General features: G+C 43.4%; 1 protein-coding gene across 3 annotated transcripts in view; it reads right to left on the bottom strand.

Annotated features, from left to right (window-relative positions):
- The window catches only part of Loxhd1 (lipoxygenase homology domains 1), a 159054-nt gene that overhangs the window by 102033 nt on the left and 37627 nt on the right, over positions 1 to 19394 (bottom strand). For all 3 annotated transcript variants that reach the window (XM_036205229.1, XM_036205230.1, XM_036205231.1), the window contains exons 6-12: positions 13088 to 13236; positions 10366 to 10489; positions 8610 to 8860; positions 4004 to 4139; positions 3459 to 3619; positions 2406 to 2492; positions 1677 to 1812 (exon numbers count right to left, since the gene is read on the bottom strand). In XM_036205229.1, the coding sequence (XP_036061122.1) occupies positions 1677 to 1812; positions 2406 to 2492; positions 3459 to 3619; positions 4004 to 4139; positions 8610 to 8860; positions 10366 to 10489; positions 13088 to 13236 (1044 nt within the window). The remainder of the gene's footprint in view (positions 1 to 1676; positions 1813 to 2405; positions 2493 to 3458; positions 3620 to 4003; positions 4140 to 8609; positions 8861 to 10365; positions 10490 to 13087; positions 13237 to 19394) is intronic.

Genomic DNA, 19394 nt, shown 5'->3' with positions numbered 1-19394 from the left:
TCGAGAGGATGTGCCTCTACTCTGTCCCCCATGGATTTTGATGACCAAAAACAGAGGATTCTTGAGAGAAAGTCATGCTTCAATTGAGGCACAGACCAAAGAACATTCTGGGCATTCTAGGTTAAACTGGCAGATGTTTCCTTTGGATAACCTCACTAAAATGAGAATCTAAATGACTTTAAAGATTGAACCAAAATGTCTGATGGAAGAGACAAGAACAGAAACAGCAAGAAAATTCTGGAATTTAAAACAGCAGAGAAATGGGACATCCTCAGTGATGGTGGTTCTCAGTGTGGTTTGGTGGGGAGTGGGAGTGGGTTATGCAGTGCTATTTTCAAAATTTGCTGGGTAAGCATTGTGGTAAATTAAAAGAAAATGGCCCCCAAAGGTGGCACTATTAGGAGGTGTGGCCTTGTTGGAGGAAGAGGGGGCGCTTTGAGGTCCCTTTTGCTCAAGCTTCCTTCAGTGTGACAGTCAGTTGACTTCCTGTTGCCTGCAAGATGAAGCACTCTCAGCTGCTTCTCCAGGACCATGTCTGCCTGCATGCTGCCATGCTCCCCATCATGATAATGGACCAAACCTCTGAAATTGTAAATCAGCCATCCCAATTAACAACTTTTCTTTATAAAAGTTGCTGTGGTCATGGTGTCTCTTCACAGCAATCGAAACCCCAACTAAGACAAACATGTTCTGGGGTCCTAATGCAGACCCAATGAATTGGAAATTCTATCCCAGAGCCCAGCAATGTGCAGGTCAACAAGTCCCCTGGTAAGATAAGAGATAAGGCACCCTGAGAAAGGTGGTTTGAAGCTGTGAAAAGCTTCAAAAAGCAACCTCTCCCCACCAAATGCTCAGAGATTGAAGTGCTAGGTAACTTCAGGAGAGGAAAACAAGGAGCTAAAATTGTAAGAGCTGGTTCGAAGGACTCAGATAGTGACTAGGTCCCAGGACCCTCTACCTGAGACCTGCAGACACAATGCTGGCATAAACACACAGATCAGGTAAGACCAGATGCATTTCTGCCTTGACAGACTATGCATTCTACCAAGCCTCCATTGGACGGAAACCATTTGATGTTATCTCATGTAAAGAGAGATGATAGTTTTGTTTTCAAAACAAATATTACTGAATATACAAAAGTAGGGGTAGCATCTCAGGATTAACAGTCATTGAACCAATAAGTTAAAGACCTGTTCTAGGTCTGACTGCCTATAATCAACTGTCTGACCAAGGCAGGAGCTTCCCCAGTTCTACTTTGAGCTGTTACTAGGTCTTTTGGACATGAGTGTTCTGTGGTTAGTGTGTCATAAAAATCCAGATCCAGCCTTACTGTGTGGAGAGAATTCACCAAATCTCACAATTTGAAGAAGTTATTCCCTTTAATTTCAAGGAGGCTCTGGGTAACTGTTGTTTAGTGCAGACTCCCCTTGTCCTCTTATGACCAGCTCAAAGACCTATACATCTCCTTTACCCCATATCATACTCATCAGAGACAATTCCTAGTACCATGGTCTGGAATGGATGCTTCCAGCCAGTCTTGAGGCTGGAACCTAATTAGTCCACTGTAGCATTCTGAGACGGTGGATGATGCACACTAGACAAGAATTCAGGTCCCCACTAGCCCACCAAGTAAAGCCCTGCCACCTCCTCAGGACAGCAAGCAGCTCCATACTTACTCCCCATGATCCTCCGCACAGTTGGGCCTTCTGCAGTCATTTCCCTCACAATCTCATTGTCATCCTCATTGGCATCCAGCCAGCGATTGCAGTTGAAGTTATACTTGTCCTTATTCAGAGTATTCATCAGGGTCATCTACAATGAGGTAGTCTTGAGGTAGGCGAGTGGATCTACCAGGGATTTCCACCCATGGCCTGGAATCCTCATTCTACTGTCTTTTTTTTTTTTTTTAAGTTTTGTGTTTACTTGGTTTTATATTAGTTTAGTTTAGTCTGATTTTTTAAAGACAGGGTTTCTCTGTGTAATCCTGGCACTCTCTTTGTAGACCAAGTTGGCCTCCATCTCACAGATCAGCCTGCCTCTGCCTCCAAGTGCTGGGATTAAAGGTGTGCGCCACCACACCTTCTCTGCTAGCTCATCTTAGGGAAAGCCAAATCATCTCCTCACCTGACTCTTGGGGAAGGCAAGATAATCAGCCTTCTCTTTCTTTCCCTGGCTTCTTAGAAGTCTACATTCAACTAACTTCTGGATTACAGGGCAGAATGTAAACCTATGGACACCTGAGCAGTTTCTCTGTTTACTTTGGAAGACCTCTCTCTAACTGTCCCCAACATACAGCCCATGTCTGCTCTTCCCACCTCCAATCCTAACAAATACAGAGGTAAATATATATGGCATAATCATGAAGGAGTATGGCTGTGGCTCTTCCCAATCCTCTGAGGTATTACCTTTTCTAAATGCCATCCAGAGCCAGGGTTCTGCCTATCATGCCATGCCCGAATCTTATAAAACCTGCCGAGATCTGGGAGCTCCATCTACAAGGAAAAATTAAACATTCTGTGTGGACGCTGTCATGGAAATACATCTGTCCTCATAACTGACTACAGGTAGGTGGGTGCTCCTTTGGCTGCTTTTTCTTAGTAAGGATGGGTTTGCTTTCTAGCTACACTCATTCTATTCCCTCATGTTTCTGGTAACCAGTGGCTCATGGGACCAAGATGGCTATGTGAAACTAGTGTTCAGTCTGAGCTGGCAAAACTGAACAAAAATAACTGACCCACAGTGGGATTCAGCCAAGAGATCTTCCAGGAACAAAATTCATATGGCAGCCCTGCAAATTAGCACAGGGCCACAGCCCCAGGAGTCTACTGGGCACCGAGACAGACAAAAAGATCAATACAGCAGCCATGCCCTTTCCCCAGGGGCCCGAGTCTGGCAGGGAAGACAAATACATAAAGACCAATGAATTTGATAGTAGAATAGAGGTATCAGTGGGGCGCTCAGAGAGGACAGCAGCCAATTACAGATTCTTCTCCCCAAAGGTCGAAGCAGCACTTTTGAGGGCAAAGACTTGCTCTGTGTACATACTGCAAAGTTCAAAGCTGGATTTTCTTTCATATGCTCTAAAATTCATGTTTCCCCTTAAAAGTCGGGCCTTATGTTGAATGCAGCCAGGTTGAGCCATCTAACATGTTTCCCTGAGCCCACGATTGCCCCACTCACGCTACTCCTGAATGCTCCAAGCATTCTATCCTTTGCTCTGCCCACCCACAGGCTTCACCTTAGACTATTTCAGATAGAAGGGCAGACATAGATTGTATTGCTTTCAATAAATTGCCTATAAATCATCAAATTTGTCACTGCTGCCCAAAGTCTCTGAGGTACCTTTTTGTCTTTAAACTGGGTCCAAAATCTGGTATGGAAAACTGGAATCCTCATGTCCTGTATCTCTCTCATCTCTTTTCCCATCTCCCTCCCCTCCCATCCCATCCCCTTCCTACCCTAAACTTCTCGATGATGCCTGGTTTGAACCATTTGTTGTTGGGATTCAGGAGAATCTCATCTGTCCGCCCCTTCTGCCCATAAATCTGGATGAAGATGGGTGAGTTGGTACCAGCTTTCTTCAGATCAGTCGTCCAGACCCAAAGGGACCAAGGAAATTCTACAACACAGGCCAGGGTGAATCATGAACTCCAAGTGTCGGGGAGGAGAAGGAGGGGAAAAAATCAAATTATTAGGACTGGAGTTTATACACGATTGTGTCTGTTCTTAGAACCCACTAAACAAGTGCCGAATATAAAGCTGAGTCCCTTGCTATTACAGGTAATAAGGTAAGTGTCTTATTAATGCCTAAAGACTTACTACATTTTAGCAGTGGGGAAGAGATGAGTCCGCCATCCTATGACTAGTATATTCAGAGTTCATTGTAGTGAATCACTCAGTTTAACCCTGTGTCCATTACAGCAGCTCCTTCAGTTTGGGGATACTGGAGTATTCTCCCCAACAGTGCATGGACTGTACCTACTTCTGGGTCCCTCACACTTACTTTTCAGCCGCTTCTTCCTCAGAGACACCATCTCATAGAGCTGCCGCTCGATCAGCCCATCTGCTTTCTTCTCATCCAGCCAGTTGCTGCAGGGGAACGTCTGCTGGATGCCTGTGAAGGGGCACAGGACCACCACCTGGCAAGACAGACGGCAAGAGTCTCCTGTTTTAGGTCCACTGACAGGATCCGCTCACAGTGCTTAGTGGCCTCCCCAGCACCAAGTGCACAGGTATCTGTGCTAGAACCTTCAAAGAATGGCACTTTCCCTGTTACCTTTCTCATCAAGTCTTAATAAAAAAAGATACCTCTTTCAAGACATATTTTGCAGATGAAGAATACTTTTTTAAAATTACTATTTTAAAGAAAAGTCTTTCGAAGTAGCTGTCATCTATCCTCCAACTCACCAGCTTAGATCCTAAATCTTTTTCTTCTATATATTGTATCCTCTTTGGATGCCACATTTATGCATGTGAGCCATAAAATCTGTGAATGTAAACCAAATGGCCTAGACCACCCGATGAATTTTTGTAGAAAAAAAGTGAAGCATACAAAAGCTAATCAGTTCATATCTAAAATGCAGTATGGAGCCAAATGCCTTCCCCTAGACTTTCCTCTTTAAATCCTGTCCCCTATCCTTTACCATCCATACTCAGAGTGTATGGGTTTAGAACATGGAGTCCTGCCCTCTCAGCCCTCACAATGCAGCCATCAGAAGGAACATCCTGGACACTGCAGAATCTTCTCTAGGCTAAGAGTCACTGCTCGAGAATCTAGTATCATCACTTCAGTGGCTCCTGTTGTCAGTTGAAGTGACCGCAGTTGACTGTACCTTCCTTAACTGGACTCTTAACCCTTATGTTAGACAATGGTAAGGATTCAATTAACAAGGAAGGGTTGTCTGTGTCTAATAGCCTCAAGCCATGCCCAGCAAAGATGCTTAATTCTAGGAAAAGAAACTGAAGTACCTGCTATAGAGGTGGGAAACTTCAGAAGATTTTCTTAGCAATTGATAGACTTTAAAAAAGAAAGAAAATAAAGAAGAAATATCACCAAGGATATAGAAGATTCAAATATCTAAGATAACTACTACAATCAAATAAACAAAACCAAACTTTTAAATTCATTTGTTGGTGCAATGCATGTTGTGAATGTTCTCCACCACTTAAGAGCACATCATATAGAATGTATTTTATGAGTAAAATCATATTAAAGTATGTTTTTAAAAGATGATTTTTAATAAAATAATATTTCTATTATTAAAAGCAGTGATAATAAAGGAAACTAAGAGGTCAGTGTCACTTGCATAGAATATTTTTATATCAAGTGTTGGCAAATCAGTGACAAGAACATGTAAAATCCAACCCGCCATCACTGAGTTTAGCCTAAAGAAGCAGTGCAGTGTTGCCTAAGCATTAGAGAGTGCAGTCATCCAGGGTACAATGTATCAACTTAATGGAACAGAAAGATCACAGGACTAACTCACTACAGACAGAAAACAGCATTAAAGAGAACTCAACACCTGCTCAGAAAACAACTCAATATTGAAGAAACAGAAAAGAATGCATTTAATCAGTTTAATAACACATACCGAAACCTTCAAACATAATTAACGAAATAAAACATTAGAAGCAGTCGCCTTTACAGAAAACACAAAGATTGGCGATGCAGTTTAGAGGTAGAGCTTAGTGTGCATGATGCCCTAGGCTTGATGCCCACCCACAATCTCACACACAACTAGAAACAAAACAGTGACATACACTATTCAACCTTCTGTTCAACATTCTACTGTAGATGTGAGGCTATGTGTTCAAAATTTAAGAAGAAATAGTAAGCTTCTCTGTGGGCAAGGAGCCTGAAGACCAACCAAGCTCTGTAAGACCTGCTGACAGAGAAGACATCCAAAGAATATATGGAGAAGTGATTAAAATTAATGCAACCTTTAAAAGATGGTTACATGTAAGCTCAGTACATGGATATTTAATCAGCAACACATAGTTAGAAAAGATAAGTTTTAAGAGCATTTATGACAGAAATTGTAAGATCTATATGATTATATCCAACACAGACATATACTCTCTTGAAGAAGAAAACACTACATAGAAAAACAATTTAAGGACCTAAAAAAATTTTTTTTGAGCTGAGGATCGAACCCAGGGTCTTGCACTTGCTAGGCAAGTGCTCTACCACTGAACTAAATCCCCAACCCTAAAGACCTAAATTTTAAGATAAGGGGAGTTGGTATATTGAAAATATTAGTTTTCCAAAGGACTCTGTAGATCCAGTTGACACTTCATCAACTTGGGGAGCAGATTCTAAAACTCTTAAGGGGCAGTAAATGAGGACAGATGTCAATCTCCCCCTGAGAAATAGGAATAATCTGTGTTTAATTTGCCCTAGCAGAAATGGTACAACTATATATAATGAAGACAGTGAATGCTGTATTGGTACAGAAACAGACTAAATCAATACATGGGACAGAGTAGAAAGCATAATGGAGCTGGTTTTTGTTTGCTTTGTTTGTTTGTTTGTTTGTTTGTTTTGGAGAGCACTGATTTTACTTTCAATGGGAAAAAAACAAAGCTTCATTTCCCACTGAAACTAAATCATCGCTTCCCAAACATCCTTAATGACAAGAACTATCAAGTTAAGTCCTGACAGTACTGGTCTGTAGTCTCAGTTACTGGAGAGTCTGCCTGGGATGTAGAGTGAGTACACGGCCAACCTGGAAGACAGTGAGACTCTGTCTCAAAACTTATAAAAGAGACAAAGAAAGAGATACAGAGAGAGGGAGACAGAAACAGAGAGACAGAGAGATGGAGTGGAGGACGGAGGGAGAGGAAGATAAGGACCAAGGATATAGCTCAGTGGCAGAGCACTGCATAGTTTGCATGAGGCCCTGAGTTTAGCCCCCTGTATCCTCCCACCTAAATCTGTAAAACTTGTTAAATATCCAGAATCTTGGAAAATCTGACTCAGTACATCTGGGTTGAAGTTCAGGTATATTATTCTTAAAATGTGCTTATTTGTGTGCCAGTGTTTTGCTTGCATGTATTTATGTGCACCATGTGTGTGCAGTACCTGTGGAGGCCAGATGAGGGCAATAGAATCCCTGGAGCTGAAGTTACAGACAGTTGTAAGTCACCAGTAGGTGCTGAGAACCAAACCCAGGCCTACTGCAAAAGCAGTGAGGCTCTTTACTGCTGAGCCATCTCTCTAGCCCTAGAACTTTACTGTAGTTTGTAAATCCTTTAATAAATATGGCTAAAATATTTCGATATATACATGGAAAAAATCTGCCTCACAAAAAATAATTGCAAGCAGATTAAACGTGGCTAGGAAAGCCAAACTTTACCGTGTTCAGAATGGAATGTAGAAGTATATTTACATATCTTTAAACAATTTTTATTATTTATTAAATGAATATGAGTATTGGTCCACATGTATGTTTGTGCACTGTATCTGGGCAGCCTGAAGAACAGAAGAGGGTGTCAGATCCCCTGGAATTGGAGTTGCAGATGATTGTGAGCCACCATGTGGGTGCTGGTAGCTGAACTCAGGCCCTCTGGAAGAGCAGCTAGTGCTCTTAACTGCTGAGCCATCTCTCCAGCCCCCATCCCCGTATTTTCATAGCTTTAAGATAAATAGACTTCCCCAACAATACAGGAAGCATTAAACATAAGGGAAAAGCTGATTAACTAAATTATAATTTTCTTTCTCTCCTTCTCTTTCTTCATGAGACAGGGACCTATTGAATGAGAACTTTCTGTCAGGCCAGGCTGGACTCAAGGCAATGTACAGGTCCCATAGATACATTTTAAAATTGTTGTTAATTGTTTCATAAGCCAAGGGGAAACACCGCCACATGTCATCTGTAACTGGCGGGTATACACCTATGTTAACCAATGCTGTGTTTGGAGACAGCCTCCACTCCCATAAATCCCTACCAACAAGACTAATAAAGATGGGCATGATCTTGTACAAGGGAGTACTATATCCTCTACAACTGATTGGTTTAAGAAAAGTAGAAAATAAGACTGTTGTGGTCAGAGTCCTCTAGAGAAAGGGAACTGATGGAATGATTATATACGGAATGATTATATAGGTATATGTGTGTATGTACATATACATACATGTATATACACACATATAAATGGGATTTATTAGAGTGGCATATAGGCTGTGGCCCAGACAGCCCAACAATGGCTGTCTACCAACAGGAAGTCCAAGAATCAGTGGTTTTGCAGCACACACGGCTGAGTGTATCGACTGCTCTTCAGTATACACTGGAATCCTGAAGATGCAGCAAAGGAATGGATTTGCTAGCGAGAGTGAAGGCAAGCAGAGCTTCCTTCTTCCTTGTCCTGTGTAAGGGCTGCCTCCAGAAGACGTGGCCCAGATTTACGATGGGCCTTCCTACCTCAAATTATCTAATTAACTAAAACATCCCTCACAGGTGTGCCCGGCGGCACGGGCGGCACGGGCTTTTAGTTCATTCCCGATGTAGTTGACAACTGAGAGAAGCCATCACAGGGATGCAGGGTAGAGTTTGTACGGAGAGGTTGAAGAAGCAGCTGAACCCGAGAATGCTCACATGTTGGCACCTTACCTTCTCGCAGTACCAGCCTCGGTTGACGCCTACATTGCCATGCCCTATGGAGACCCGGCTCAGGGGGCTGAGGAGGACAGCCAGGTCGATGTGGAAGATGTCTGTGCGGCCCCGGTCGAACACGCCACCCTCCAGGAAGATTTTCCCACTGTTCTTATTCCCTCGGGCTCCATACATGACCAAGTAGATTTTAGATTTGGTTCCAGCTCCACGGATATCCCCAGTGAAGACGGTGACAACATACGTTATGGCTGCCGTGGAAAGAGAGGCAGAGAGGGTTCGAAGTGGACTGCGTCACAATACCCCCATTTCTATCTTGTCTGTGGCACTACTCTACCACACACCCATGTGTCCCTGATGTGTCACTCACTCAGACCACATCCAGTGCCCCTCACAACCTCATTTTGGTTTTCAACGTTGTGTGTTAGTATATGTGAGTTTGGGGATCCTGTTATTTCAGGAAACTGTCAGCACTGATTATGAGAAACAAAGAGAAGGAGGAAGTTGAGCTTCTAAGAACAGTCCGTATTATTAATGTTAATTACCGTGTGTACATTATTAATAGCTGCTAGATAAATTTTCTTATGTCTAATCTAATTATAACAGTCAAGTCCATTGATGGAGATTTATATCTGACCTATCTAGTTCATTTAGCTTGCTCTTTTGCTGGAAAATATAACTTTTGAGAGAGGGCACTGACATCTCCCTTCCCACCCAGGCTGAGGAAGAGTGAGGGTCACTATAAGTTGGGTCATCCTGGGTTTTGATCAGTCAGGAGGCCTTGTGAGCCCTTGGAATTATGCAGAAGAATCACCCAGGGCTAAGTAAACTCCTAAATAGGGCAAAAAGAAAAAAAAAGAGAGAGCAGCAGCATTTGAACCGGAAGTTCTGTGAAGGGCTTTCTGGCATTCTTTTGTTCTGTCCCAGGGCTTAAGAACAAAGAAAACAGCAGACATGGTAGGGAGAGGAGAGGAGAGGAGAGGGAGAGGGGCAGATACTCAGATGAAGATGTCCAGAAGAGCAGAAGGTATGGGTATTAGGATGAAGCATGGGCAGGTGGTCATGGGCAGGTGCAGCAGGGGCAATGCAAGGACTACAAAGTGATGGGAAAAGAGTGTTGAAGAATCTCCTGATGGGCCACCCGGAGCCAATCTGTGTTGCAATCTACATGTTACACTGTACAACTCTGCCTGTGTCTCCAGTCAAAGGGAGAGATGGACTTTGGCAGACAAGCAAATTCTCAGATTTGTAAAGCACACACAAGTTTTCTAGAACCCCAATGACCATCTCAGGCAGGCTGAGGGATGGAGGTTTCCTGTGGAACTTGTGGTAAGGGGACTTCAGGAGGCAGACCAAATACCCAGTCTGTCTTCAACAAGCTATGTGACCCTGGACAGCTTTCTTAACTTCTTATGTCTCCGTTTTCTCATCTGTGAGTTGGGAACAAGACAATGCCTATGCTGTAGGTGGCTCTACGGATTATATACAATGTAAGAGGGTCACGAATTCCCCTTCTGGCTTCTTTTAGTTCCCTCTGTCTATAGCTAGTGATGCCTAGGGTCATCACCCTGTATCCTCCGATATCCACAGCCTCGGCTGCAACCTAGAGAACCAGACCATTTTCTAGGGCATCAAAGATGCCGTCCTCAAACCCAGATGGCTCCCACTTGACCACAGTCATAAGCCCACAGACATGATCACTGACCCCTGAGAAGAAAGGATGATTCCGCTGGGGCCTCACTGCTCTCCAGCCTACCTGTGGTCTCGGCCCCGCCCACTAAGATGTCTCTTTGGATTTTGCCATCATCTTCATCTAGTGCCAGCCAGCGGTTAAGAGGGAAATCATATTTCCTCTTGTTCCCAATATCTTCAATGATAATCTGAGAAGGAGAAAAGAAGAAAGAACATGCTTATGTGTCACTGAGGGCACACCCAGTAATTTACCACCTCATCCAGTCCCTGGAGTATACACTGAGAACACACTTGAGTCTCCTCATACCTCAAGGAGAGCTGGTCACAGAACACAGCTACTAGGAAATCCTCATACAGCCATCCAGGGATGATTGGCAGTCACCCCTCCTTGAATCCCAGCCACTAATCCTCCACTGCTTGGAGGCATTTTAGAAAATTGAAGCAAGAAGTGTACCGGGGTATGCTTGGTGGGTTGGGATGAAAGAACTGGGGGTGGGGATTTGAAGACTGGCATATGAGATGATTGCTCCCCCCCTGCTGAAGGTCGGACTTCTGACCTTACTGGTGAGAAGCAGAATCTATGCAAGGGGAAACGGTGGACTGAAACCAGGCACAAGGAATCCTGGGACCTGACAGTCATGTCATAAAGCATCAGTCCCTGCCAGTTAGGCAAATGTAAGTGGCCATAAATGAAGCCTCCCCAGCAAAACAACCAGAAGCTCGGTTGGTGATGGTATGACTTTTAGAACATACTGGAGAACTGAAAGTACCTCCCAAAATGGACCCAGCTACAAAACAAGAGCAGAAAGAAAAATGTACTCTATTATGAATAGTGAAAGAATATACCATAGGGTTTTGTTTTGTTTGTTTGGTGTGTGTGGTGTGTGTGTGTGGTGTGTGTGTGTGTGGTTTGTGTGTGTGTGTGTGGTGTGTGGTGTGTGTGTGTGGGTGTGTGTGGTGTGTGAGTGTGTGTATGTGTGTGCATGTGTTCATGTTGAAAAGCAAGAGCCATTATTCAGAAGGAATATTCTCCACCTGCCAACAAACTCATAAGAAAAGCAGATCTTCTGAGAGGCAAGAGGAAGCTAGAGTGATGAGTCCCTATAGGTGAGACTAAGTTCAGAAAAGGGAAGGGGCCTGTTCACGGTGAATGGCCCTGTTTATGGTGATGGGCCCTGTTCACAGTGGAGCTAACTCTATCCTGTGGCTGCAGAGACACAACATACCACAGGGCAAGACTTCCCAATTGTTAGCATCCTGTCCCACCCCCTGGGGATCCACCTAGCATCCTGACATCATCTTATGCAAGGTCCCCTTTAACGGAAAACCCCCCCTTCTCTCCCTTTCTCTCTCTCTCCCCCTTTTCTCCTTCTCCCTCTCTTTCTCTCTCCCCCGCCCTCTTTCTCTCTATCCCCTCACCCCTCCTCCTTTAATAAACCTTTCCACATGGATGCCCTGCCTGCATGGTGTCAGTAACTTTCTGCCTTGCCCCTTGGCCACCCATATGTATGGCTGTCTTTTCACCTTGGCTCAAACCCCCCAAAGCCACTGAATGCCGTTTTATAACACCAGTGTAAAGACTAAAAAGGTAAAGGTAAGACACCCCTAAAATGGAGAGGAAAGGCTGAAGCTACCAAACAGGTAATTTCTTGTTTATCCTTTCTAAATGGGCCAGAGATGCATCAAATGACCCTGGTCTATACAGCCCTCACTTCCTCCCTGACCCTGGTCTACACAGCCCTCACTTCCTCCCTGACCCTGGTCTACACAGCCCTCACTTCCTCCCTGACCCTGGTCTACACAGCCCTCACTTCCTCCCTGACCCTGGTCTACACAGCCCTCACTTCCTCCCTGACCCTGGTCTACACAGCCCTCACTTCCTCCCTGACCCTGGTCTACACAGCCCTCACTTCCTCCCTGACCCTGGTCTACACTGTCCTCACTTCCTCCCTGACCCTGGTCTACACAGCCCTCACTTCCTCCCTGACCCTGGTCTACACTGTCCTCACTTCCTCCCTGACCCTGGTCTACACTGTCCTCACTTCCTCCCTGACCCTGGTCTACACTGTCCTCACTTCCTCCCTGACCCTGGTCTACACAGCCCTCACTTCCTCCCTGACCCTGGTCTACACAGCCTTCCCTTCCTCCCACGCAGTCTGAGGACACCAGAGTGAAATAATGGAGTGGGCTTGAAGTCAATATGTTCAGGCCAATCCAGAGTGTCAACTGTGACTAAATGCCCTCCACACTTAGTGCTAGAATGATGGAACACTTCCCTCACTGTTCCAGCCTAGTGACCAGGGTTCTGTTCTGTACAGATGAGGGGACCACACACATAGAGCAATTAGGTCAGGAGCTCCAAGTTGAACCATAAAGGAGAGTTAGGCCTTGACTGGGTTAGAGGGGAGAACTGGAATCTAGAAGTTTTTTTTGTTTGTTTTTGTTTTGTTTTGTTTTTCGAGACAGGGTTTCTCTGTGCAGCTTTGTGCCTTTCCTGGATCTCGCTCGGTAGACCAGGCTGGCCTCAAACTCACAAAGATCCACCTGCCTCTGCCTCCCAAGTGCTGGGATTAAAGGCGTTCGCCACCACGGCCTGGCAGGATTCTAAAAGTTTTAACAAGGTCAATCTTGTTGGCCTCCAGGGGGGCAGCATCGATGGCCAGTGGACTTAAACAACAGAGTAGAGGCAGGCAAATCGAGATGGAAAGTTAGGCTCAGTTTTAGGCCTCTGAAAAGCCAGACATCCCCTCCCACCTCAGGGACTGCAGACAAGCTGCTGAACCTACCTTGGACAGGAACCAACCTGCAGACCCTCCCTTGTTGTTGTGGCCCACATTGATCTTCATCAGCTGCCCCAAATCCGGGGCATCCAGTGTGAACTTGTCTTCAGCTCCCTTTTCAAAGTTGTCCTTTTCGTTTTCCAGCCTACGCTCTCCTGATTTCACAGAAGCAAGAAAGTTAAAAAAAAAAAAAAAAAAAAAAAAAAAACAGAAGAGAAGAGAAGAAAGAAGAACTGGAGAACTGGAGGCCTTAACGTCCACCCACTGAAAGAGCTCTTACAAAGTCAAGGGCGGCTCCCTGTTGGGATCTAACAGTTCCTTACATCCATCCAGCCTCTGGCAAAGCCCATTTGCCTCCTGTGTGGCTGGTGCCTGGGTCTCATAACTGGGTTTTTCATTTCAACCTTATTCTGCGGTCTTTGCCCCTATGGTCTAAGCTGTACCCCTACCCTAAGACTTGAGGTCCCGTCTTGTTTTTGTCCATTGCTTGTCCTAAACTGGAGCAGTGGACATGGCCCTTGGCATTGGGGCTGCTGCTGCTGGGAGCCTGGCCCCATTTGCTCCCCCTGTCCTGGACACAATGCCAGCAACTATCAGCAGACACTGTTGGTGTCTGACACGGGTCTTTATCTCATACTCCTAGCTATAACCCAACAAGGATGCACTATTATCTTGGTCTTACAAATGAAGAAACAGAGACTTAGAAATTGGACAATTTGTCTGAAGTCATGTGGGCAGTGGACACAAAGCTTCGAGTCCGTTCTAACCTGTTCCTCTGCCATTCTCTGCGGTCACATCCCTGTGACCATGAGTGCACATGCTAGGCTTTCTCAACCCATCAAAGTGCCAACTTTTTGCTTAAATCTTTCTAAATTTACATTTGGCATCAAGAAATATAGAAAATAATTACCAGTATTCAGGTACTCACCACCCAGATGTGAGAGGTGTAGCAATTGTTAACATTTTGTCTAGTTTGCTCCAGATACTTCGTTCTTTCTTCCTTCCTTTCTCTCTCTTTCTTTCCAAAAGAATTATTTGTTTTTATTTTATGTGCATGAGTGCATGTATGTAAATTCACTATGTGTGTGGCTGGTGCCCAAGGGAACCCCAGAGGGTGCTAGAACCCATGGAACTGGAGTCACAGAGGGTTGTGACACCATATAGGTGCTGGGAACAGAATTCAGGTCCTCTGCAAGAGCAGCAAGTGCTCTGAAGCCCTGAGCCATCTCTCTGGCTCTCAGACCTTTCACTTTTTTTTTTTTTAAAGAAGCAAACCCAGTCGGCATGTGCAAGGCTTCCCTGTTCATCTCTCTCTCCTACTCGCCCCTCATCTTGGTATACATCATCCCAGAATCATTAGCATGTATACATTAGCATCTCTAAGAGACATAGGCCACTTGTGGCCATTTCTGATTTGTACATAAATGATGGCATAGAGCACATCTCTCCGCCTCAAGCCCTTCATCTTCACAGTGAGGCTAACAACAGTGACTGTGTCACAGGGTGTCTGTGAGTGAGATCTGCGTTTTCACATGTTGGGCAGCCCGGAAGCACAGCAGGCACTGTGGCCATGCCACTGTGGCTAGGATTGCTGCCCTCTTTGTGGAATCTCATTCTCTCAGTTAGCAGCAGGCTGCTGAGAGTGCCCTGTGGATGCTGGGGACAGTTTGTTCATTAATCGTCCTATTGGAGCCAAGTGACAAAGAGCCACCCTGCTTTCTTCTCCGGGCATGCCATTGAGTTGTTCCTGACTTAACTATTGCAAATGTCACCGAAATGGACAGCTTGGCTTTGTGCCCTCCCTCTGCACACTGGTAAAAACTGTGCTGCACACTCATACACAGGGACAGTTGTTGATCTGGTGTACGCTCACCTTTACTTTATCAGGTAACACAGCTCTTTAAAATGCTTACATTTTAATGCTTACAATAAATGCTGATTTCCACCCACAATGTACAGGCATTTCCACTGCCCAAGATCTGTGCTTTAAAATTCGTGTTCCGTGTAGAATGCTATCTCATTATAGTTTTAATTTATATTCCCTTACTTTTTTGAGAGTTTGACCATATGACATATATACATAGATATTCTGTGTCATTTAGGCAATGTGGCTCAGTCATTTTTCTCATATCTTTTGTTCCGTTTTTTAAAAATTTCTTAAACTAAAAAAAAAAGTGCCGGGCGATGATGGCACATGCCTTTAATCCCAGCACTTAGAAGGCAGAGGCAGGAGGATCTCTGTGAGTTCAAGGCTAGCCTGGTCTACAGAGGGAGTTCCAGGACAGCCAGGGCTGTTACACAGAGAGACTCTGTGTTGAAAAAATTTTTAGACCATTTGTTATTTTCTTTGATGCATGTCCATGCACATGCATGTGTATGTGCATGTGAGTACACGTGTAAATGTGTGGGTGTGCACGCGCACATGCGCGTGCATGTTTGGTAAATTGTCTATTAAATTGCATCCCTAAATTAAGATTAAAATTAAAAATTAATATCTTAGAATTTCTTTCAAAAATTCTGATAATTTTTTTCACATTTAAGTCTTTAGCCCATCTGGAAGTTATTTTTGTGCATTGGGGAAGATAAAAATCTAATTTCATCTTTTCTCAGATGGCTAGACAATTGTTCAAACACCAGTAATTAAACATCTTCTCTTTGCCCTCAGATTTATAATTTATAATGCTATCTTTCTATGTATTTCTAGGCTCTTTATTCTGCTCCATTGGACAATTTTATTTGTCCTTCTTCACACAAATGTTTTTGTTTTTGTTGTTTGTTTGTTTGTTTGGTTGGTTGGTTTGGTTTTTTGAGACAGGTTTTCTCTGTGTAGTTTTGGTGCCTGTCCTGGAACTCTCTCTGTAGACCAGGCTGGCCTCAAACTCACAGAGATCCACCTGCCTCTGGATCCTGAATGCTGGGCTTAAAGGCGTGCACTACCACTGCCTGGCCTGTTTTAGTTTTTAAAGATCTATGATTGGGCTGGTGAGATGGCTCAGTTCATAAGGCCATTTGCTGCTAAGCTGGACAACCTGGGTTAGATTCCTGGGACCCACGTGATGAAAAGGCAAAACCAACTCAAAAAAGTTGTCTTCCCACCTCCACACATGTGCCACAGCACACGTGTTTCTCACACACACATTAGACAAACTGAATAACTGTAGCTTAAAATTTAAAAATATCTACACTATCTTAATTTCTAGCAGGGTAAACATCTCACATTATTATTGTTGTTCATACTGTTTTCTATTTTTACACATCACATTTATTTTTTTGTGTGCAGAGGAAGCAAGCACAGTATGGTCCGTATGTGTGTGCCGTTGTACAGGTCAGAGGACAACTTACAGGGGTCAGTTGTCTTTCTCCACTGTGGGGGTCTCAGGAATAGAACTCAGGTTGTCCAATTTGGTGGCAAGTACTGTTACCTGCTGAGTCAACTGACCGACACTGTTGATATGGTTTCCGGTTTTTCAAAGCTATCTTGGCAATATCTAACTCTTCATGGCTCTACATTTTAATAGTAGCCTAAGCTTCATGTGTTGGCTTTGCTCTTATAAAAAGAACCAGCAAGCATGGCATCTTAGTGAGTGCAGGTCTTTTCTCATCACGGACACATCTCTTCATTTATTTGTATATTCCTGCATATCTTTCAAAAACCTCCCTCCAGACTCATTCTTATGAACTAATTTCTAATGTAAATAGCATGTTTTACACTAAGTATTTAAGTTGTTTGTTTTAGTACTTTTCTTACTAATTTTTAATCTACTGTCTTTAGTAAAGTTTGATTTCTGTTAGTTCTGATGATCTTTAACCTATATAAATCTTCCTGGATTTGGTGGGTGACGCTGCTTATGAAAACAAAAGCTTGTTAATAGCTTGTTGTAGCACATACCTATAATCCCAGCATTCGGAAGGCATCTCTGTTACATCACAAGGCAGAGAGAGAGAGAGAGAGAGAGAGAGAGAGAGAGAGAGAGAGAGAGAGAAGGAAGAACAAAAGGGAGGGGAAGAGAGGGGAGGAAGGGAAGGGAAGGGAGGAAAAGGGAAGGGAGGGGGAGGAGAACAAGTCTCTTCTTTCATCTTCAATCATTATTGCTTTTCTTCCTTCCTTCCTTCCTTCCTTCCTTCCTTCCTTCCTTCCTTCCTTCCTTCCTTCCTTCTTTCCTTTTTTTGGTTTTTTGAGACAGACCAGGCTGGCCTCAGACTCAAAGATCTACCTGCCTCTGTCTCCCAAGTGCTGGAATTAAAGTTGCACACCACACCATCCAGTCTAACTTTTATTTCATAATCTTGTCTTTTTTCCTAGCTTTAGGCCTTCTAGGACTGTAATGAATACAAATCATAATTAGCTCAAATATATCTAAGATAATTCTATTTTTTTCTTTTTGAATATGCTACTATGATAAAAATCAATGAATAGGCTGCCTAGTGTTAAATTACTGTTGACTTCCTGAAATAAAACTTGTAAAACAGAACATTATCACTTATTCATATGTTTATTTAGAAATTTAGTGTGCTAATATTTTTTTAGGATTTGGAGTTTTTTCATAAATGAATATTTACTTCTCTCTTAATTTTATCTGCCTGATATTTTCATCAAAATTCATAAAATGAACTAGATGAATTACCTCTTTTTCTTTTCTTTAAAATAATTTATGGTAGATGGACATTAACTATTTCTTGAATATCTGGTAGTTTTTTACATAAACAATTAGTGGGTCTGGAGTTCTGATTAAATTTTAATGGATGCTCTCATTGCTCTAGTGCTGAAAACTGGCTTTCTGAAAGTCCTTGAGACAAGCAAACCTTGTAGGATTCTGAGATGAAGGACCAGGCTAAGGACATACAGTGACATTAACAGGGCATGGACCCCAACTTCTTATCATGCCAAGGGAGAGCCTTGTGCTTTACCAGGTATGAATGTTAACACAGAAAATTGGAATTGGTGTCAAGATTCTTCCAGGTCATACCCTTGTGAGACTCTGACTCCAGGACAGAGAGAAATGCTTTTCCAATGATGCAGCTTGAATATTCTCAACCCCTAGGTTAGTACCCCTCTTCAAAATCTACCATCTTACCTGGCTACATCCTTCCTAGACAGCCTAAAATGAGGCAGAGGTCAGAGGCTTCCTTCCACACCTGCTATCAGCACTGTGAAGCATCTTGCAACATATTCTGTACCAGATGATGATGGTGATAATGATGATGATGGTGGTGGTAGTGATGACATCAGTAACATGCCTTTCTTTTCTTCCTCCTCATCCTCTTCTTCTTTGTTATTTTGAGACAGAGTTTCTCTGTGTAACTGCCTTGGCTGTCCTGGAACTCGCTCTGTAAAACAGGCTGGCCTCAGACTCACAGGTATCTGTCTGCTTCTGCCTCTCAAGTGCTGGGATTAAAGGTGTGTGCCACCACTGACCAACTTCTCTCTTCTAACAAAGCAGTTTGCTTACATCTTTACATTGGTGAATATGTATAGTGTTATTCCAGCCTCCTTCCTGTTGGTGAGATTTTCCCAGAATACTTCATGTTGCCTGATCCATCCCCAAATTTCTCCTCTCATATGGTTAAGCTGTATTTTTTCTTTATTTTGATATAATATGAGAATATCTTTTTTTGAAAGAGAATCATGTTAGTAGCTCAGGTTGGCCTCAAACTCCAGTTCTCCTGGACCACCTTCAAAGTGCTGGGATTATGTGTGTCTGGCCAGACCATCTGATCTTCGTTAAAAGACTTCCCCAGTCCCGTGATAATCAATGTATTTACGTTTGCTGTCAGCCGGGTTTCCTCGTTGCTTCACTCGGATCTACTGAGTGTATCTTTGTTCTCTTTTATTCATTCTGCTCACTTATGGATTATACATTTCTACTTTGGGTGTTTGCTGTTATGATTTTAATATTCACACTTAGCTTAATGAAGTCTGCAGTTGACAGTTGAACTCATCTGGGGATGGGGAGATGGGTAACAGACAATCTTTATAATGCTTTGTCCAATTTCCTTCTCAAATATTGATCTTAAATATTTTGGGTAAACATTCCTCATGCCCCTTGTGTTAGTCACGGTTACATTTATGGTTACTGTGTGGTGGTATTTGTTCCTTGAAATATTGTGCACCCTAATAAATTTATCTGGGGTCAGAAACAGAACAGCCACAATATTAAACATGAGGATAGGCAGTGGTAGCACACACCTTTAATCCTAGCATTCCAGAGGCAGAAATCCATCTGTTCAAGGATACAGCCGAGCGTGGTGAATCACACCTTTAATCCCAGAAAGCAAGCTTTTAATCCCAGGGAGTAACAGCAGAAACAGAAAG

The sequence above is a fragment of the Onychomys torridus genome, chromosome 13 (assembly GCF_903995425.1).
Source record: "Onychomys torridus chromosome 13, mOncTor1.1, whole genome shotgun sequence".
NCBI lineage: Eukaryota > Metazoa > Chordata > Mammalia > Rodentia > Cricetidae > Onychomys > Onychomys torridus.
Note: the sequence above shows the minus strand (reverse complement) of the source record. Positions and strands in the feature narration are given on the sequence as shown.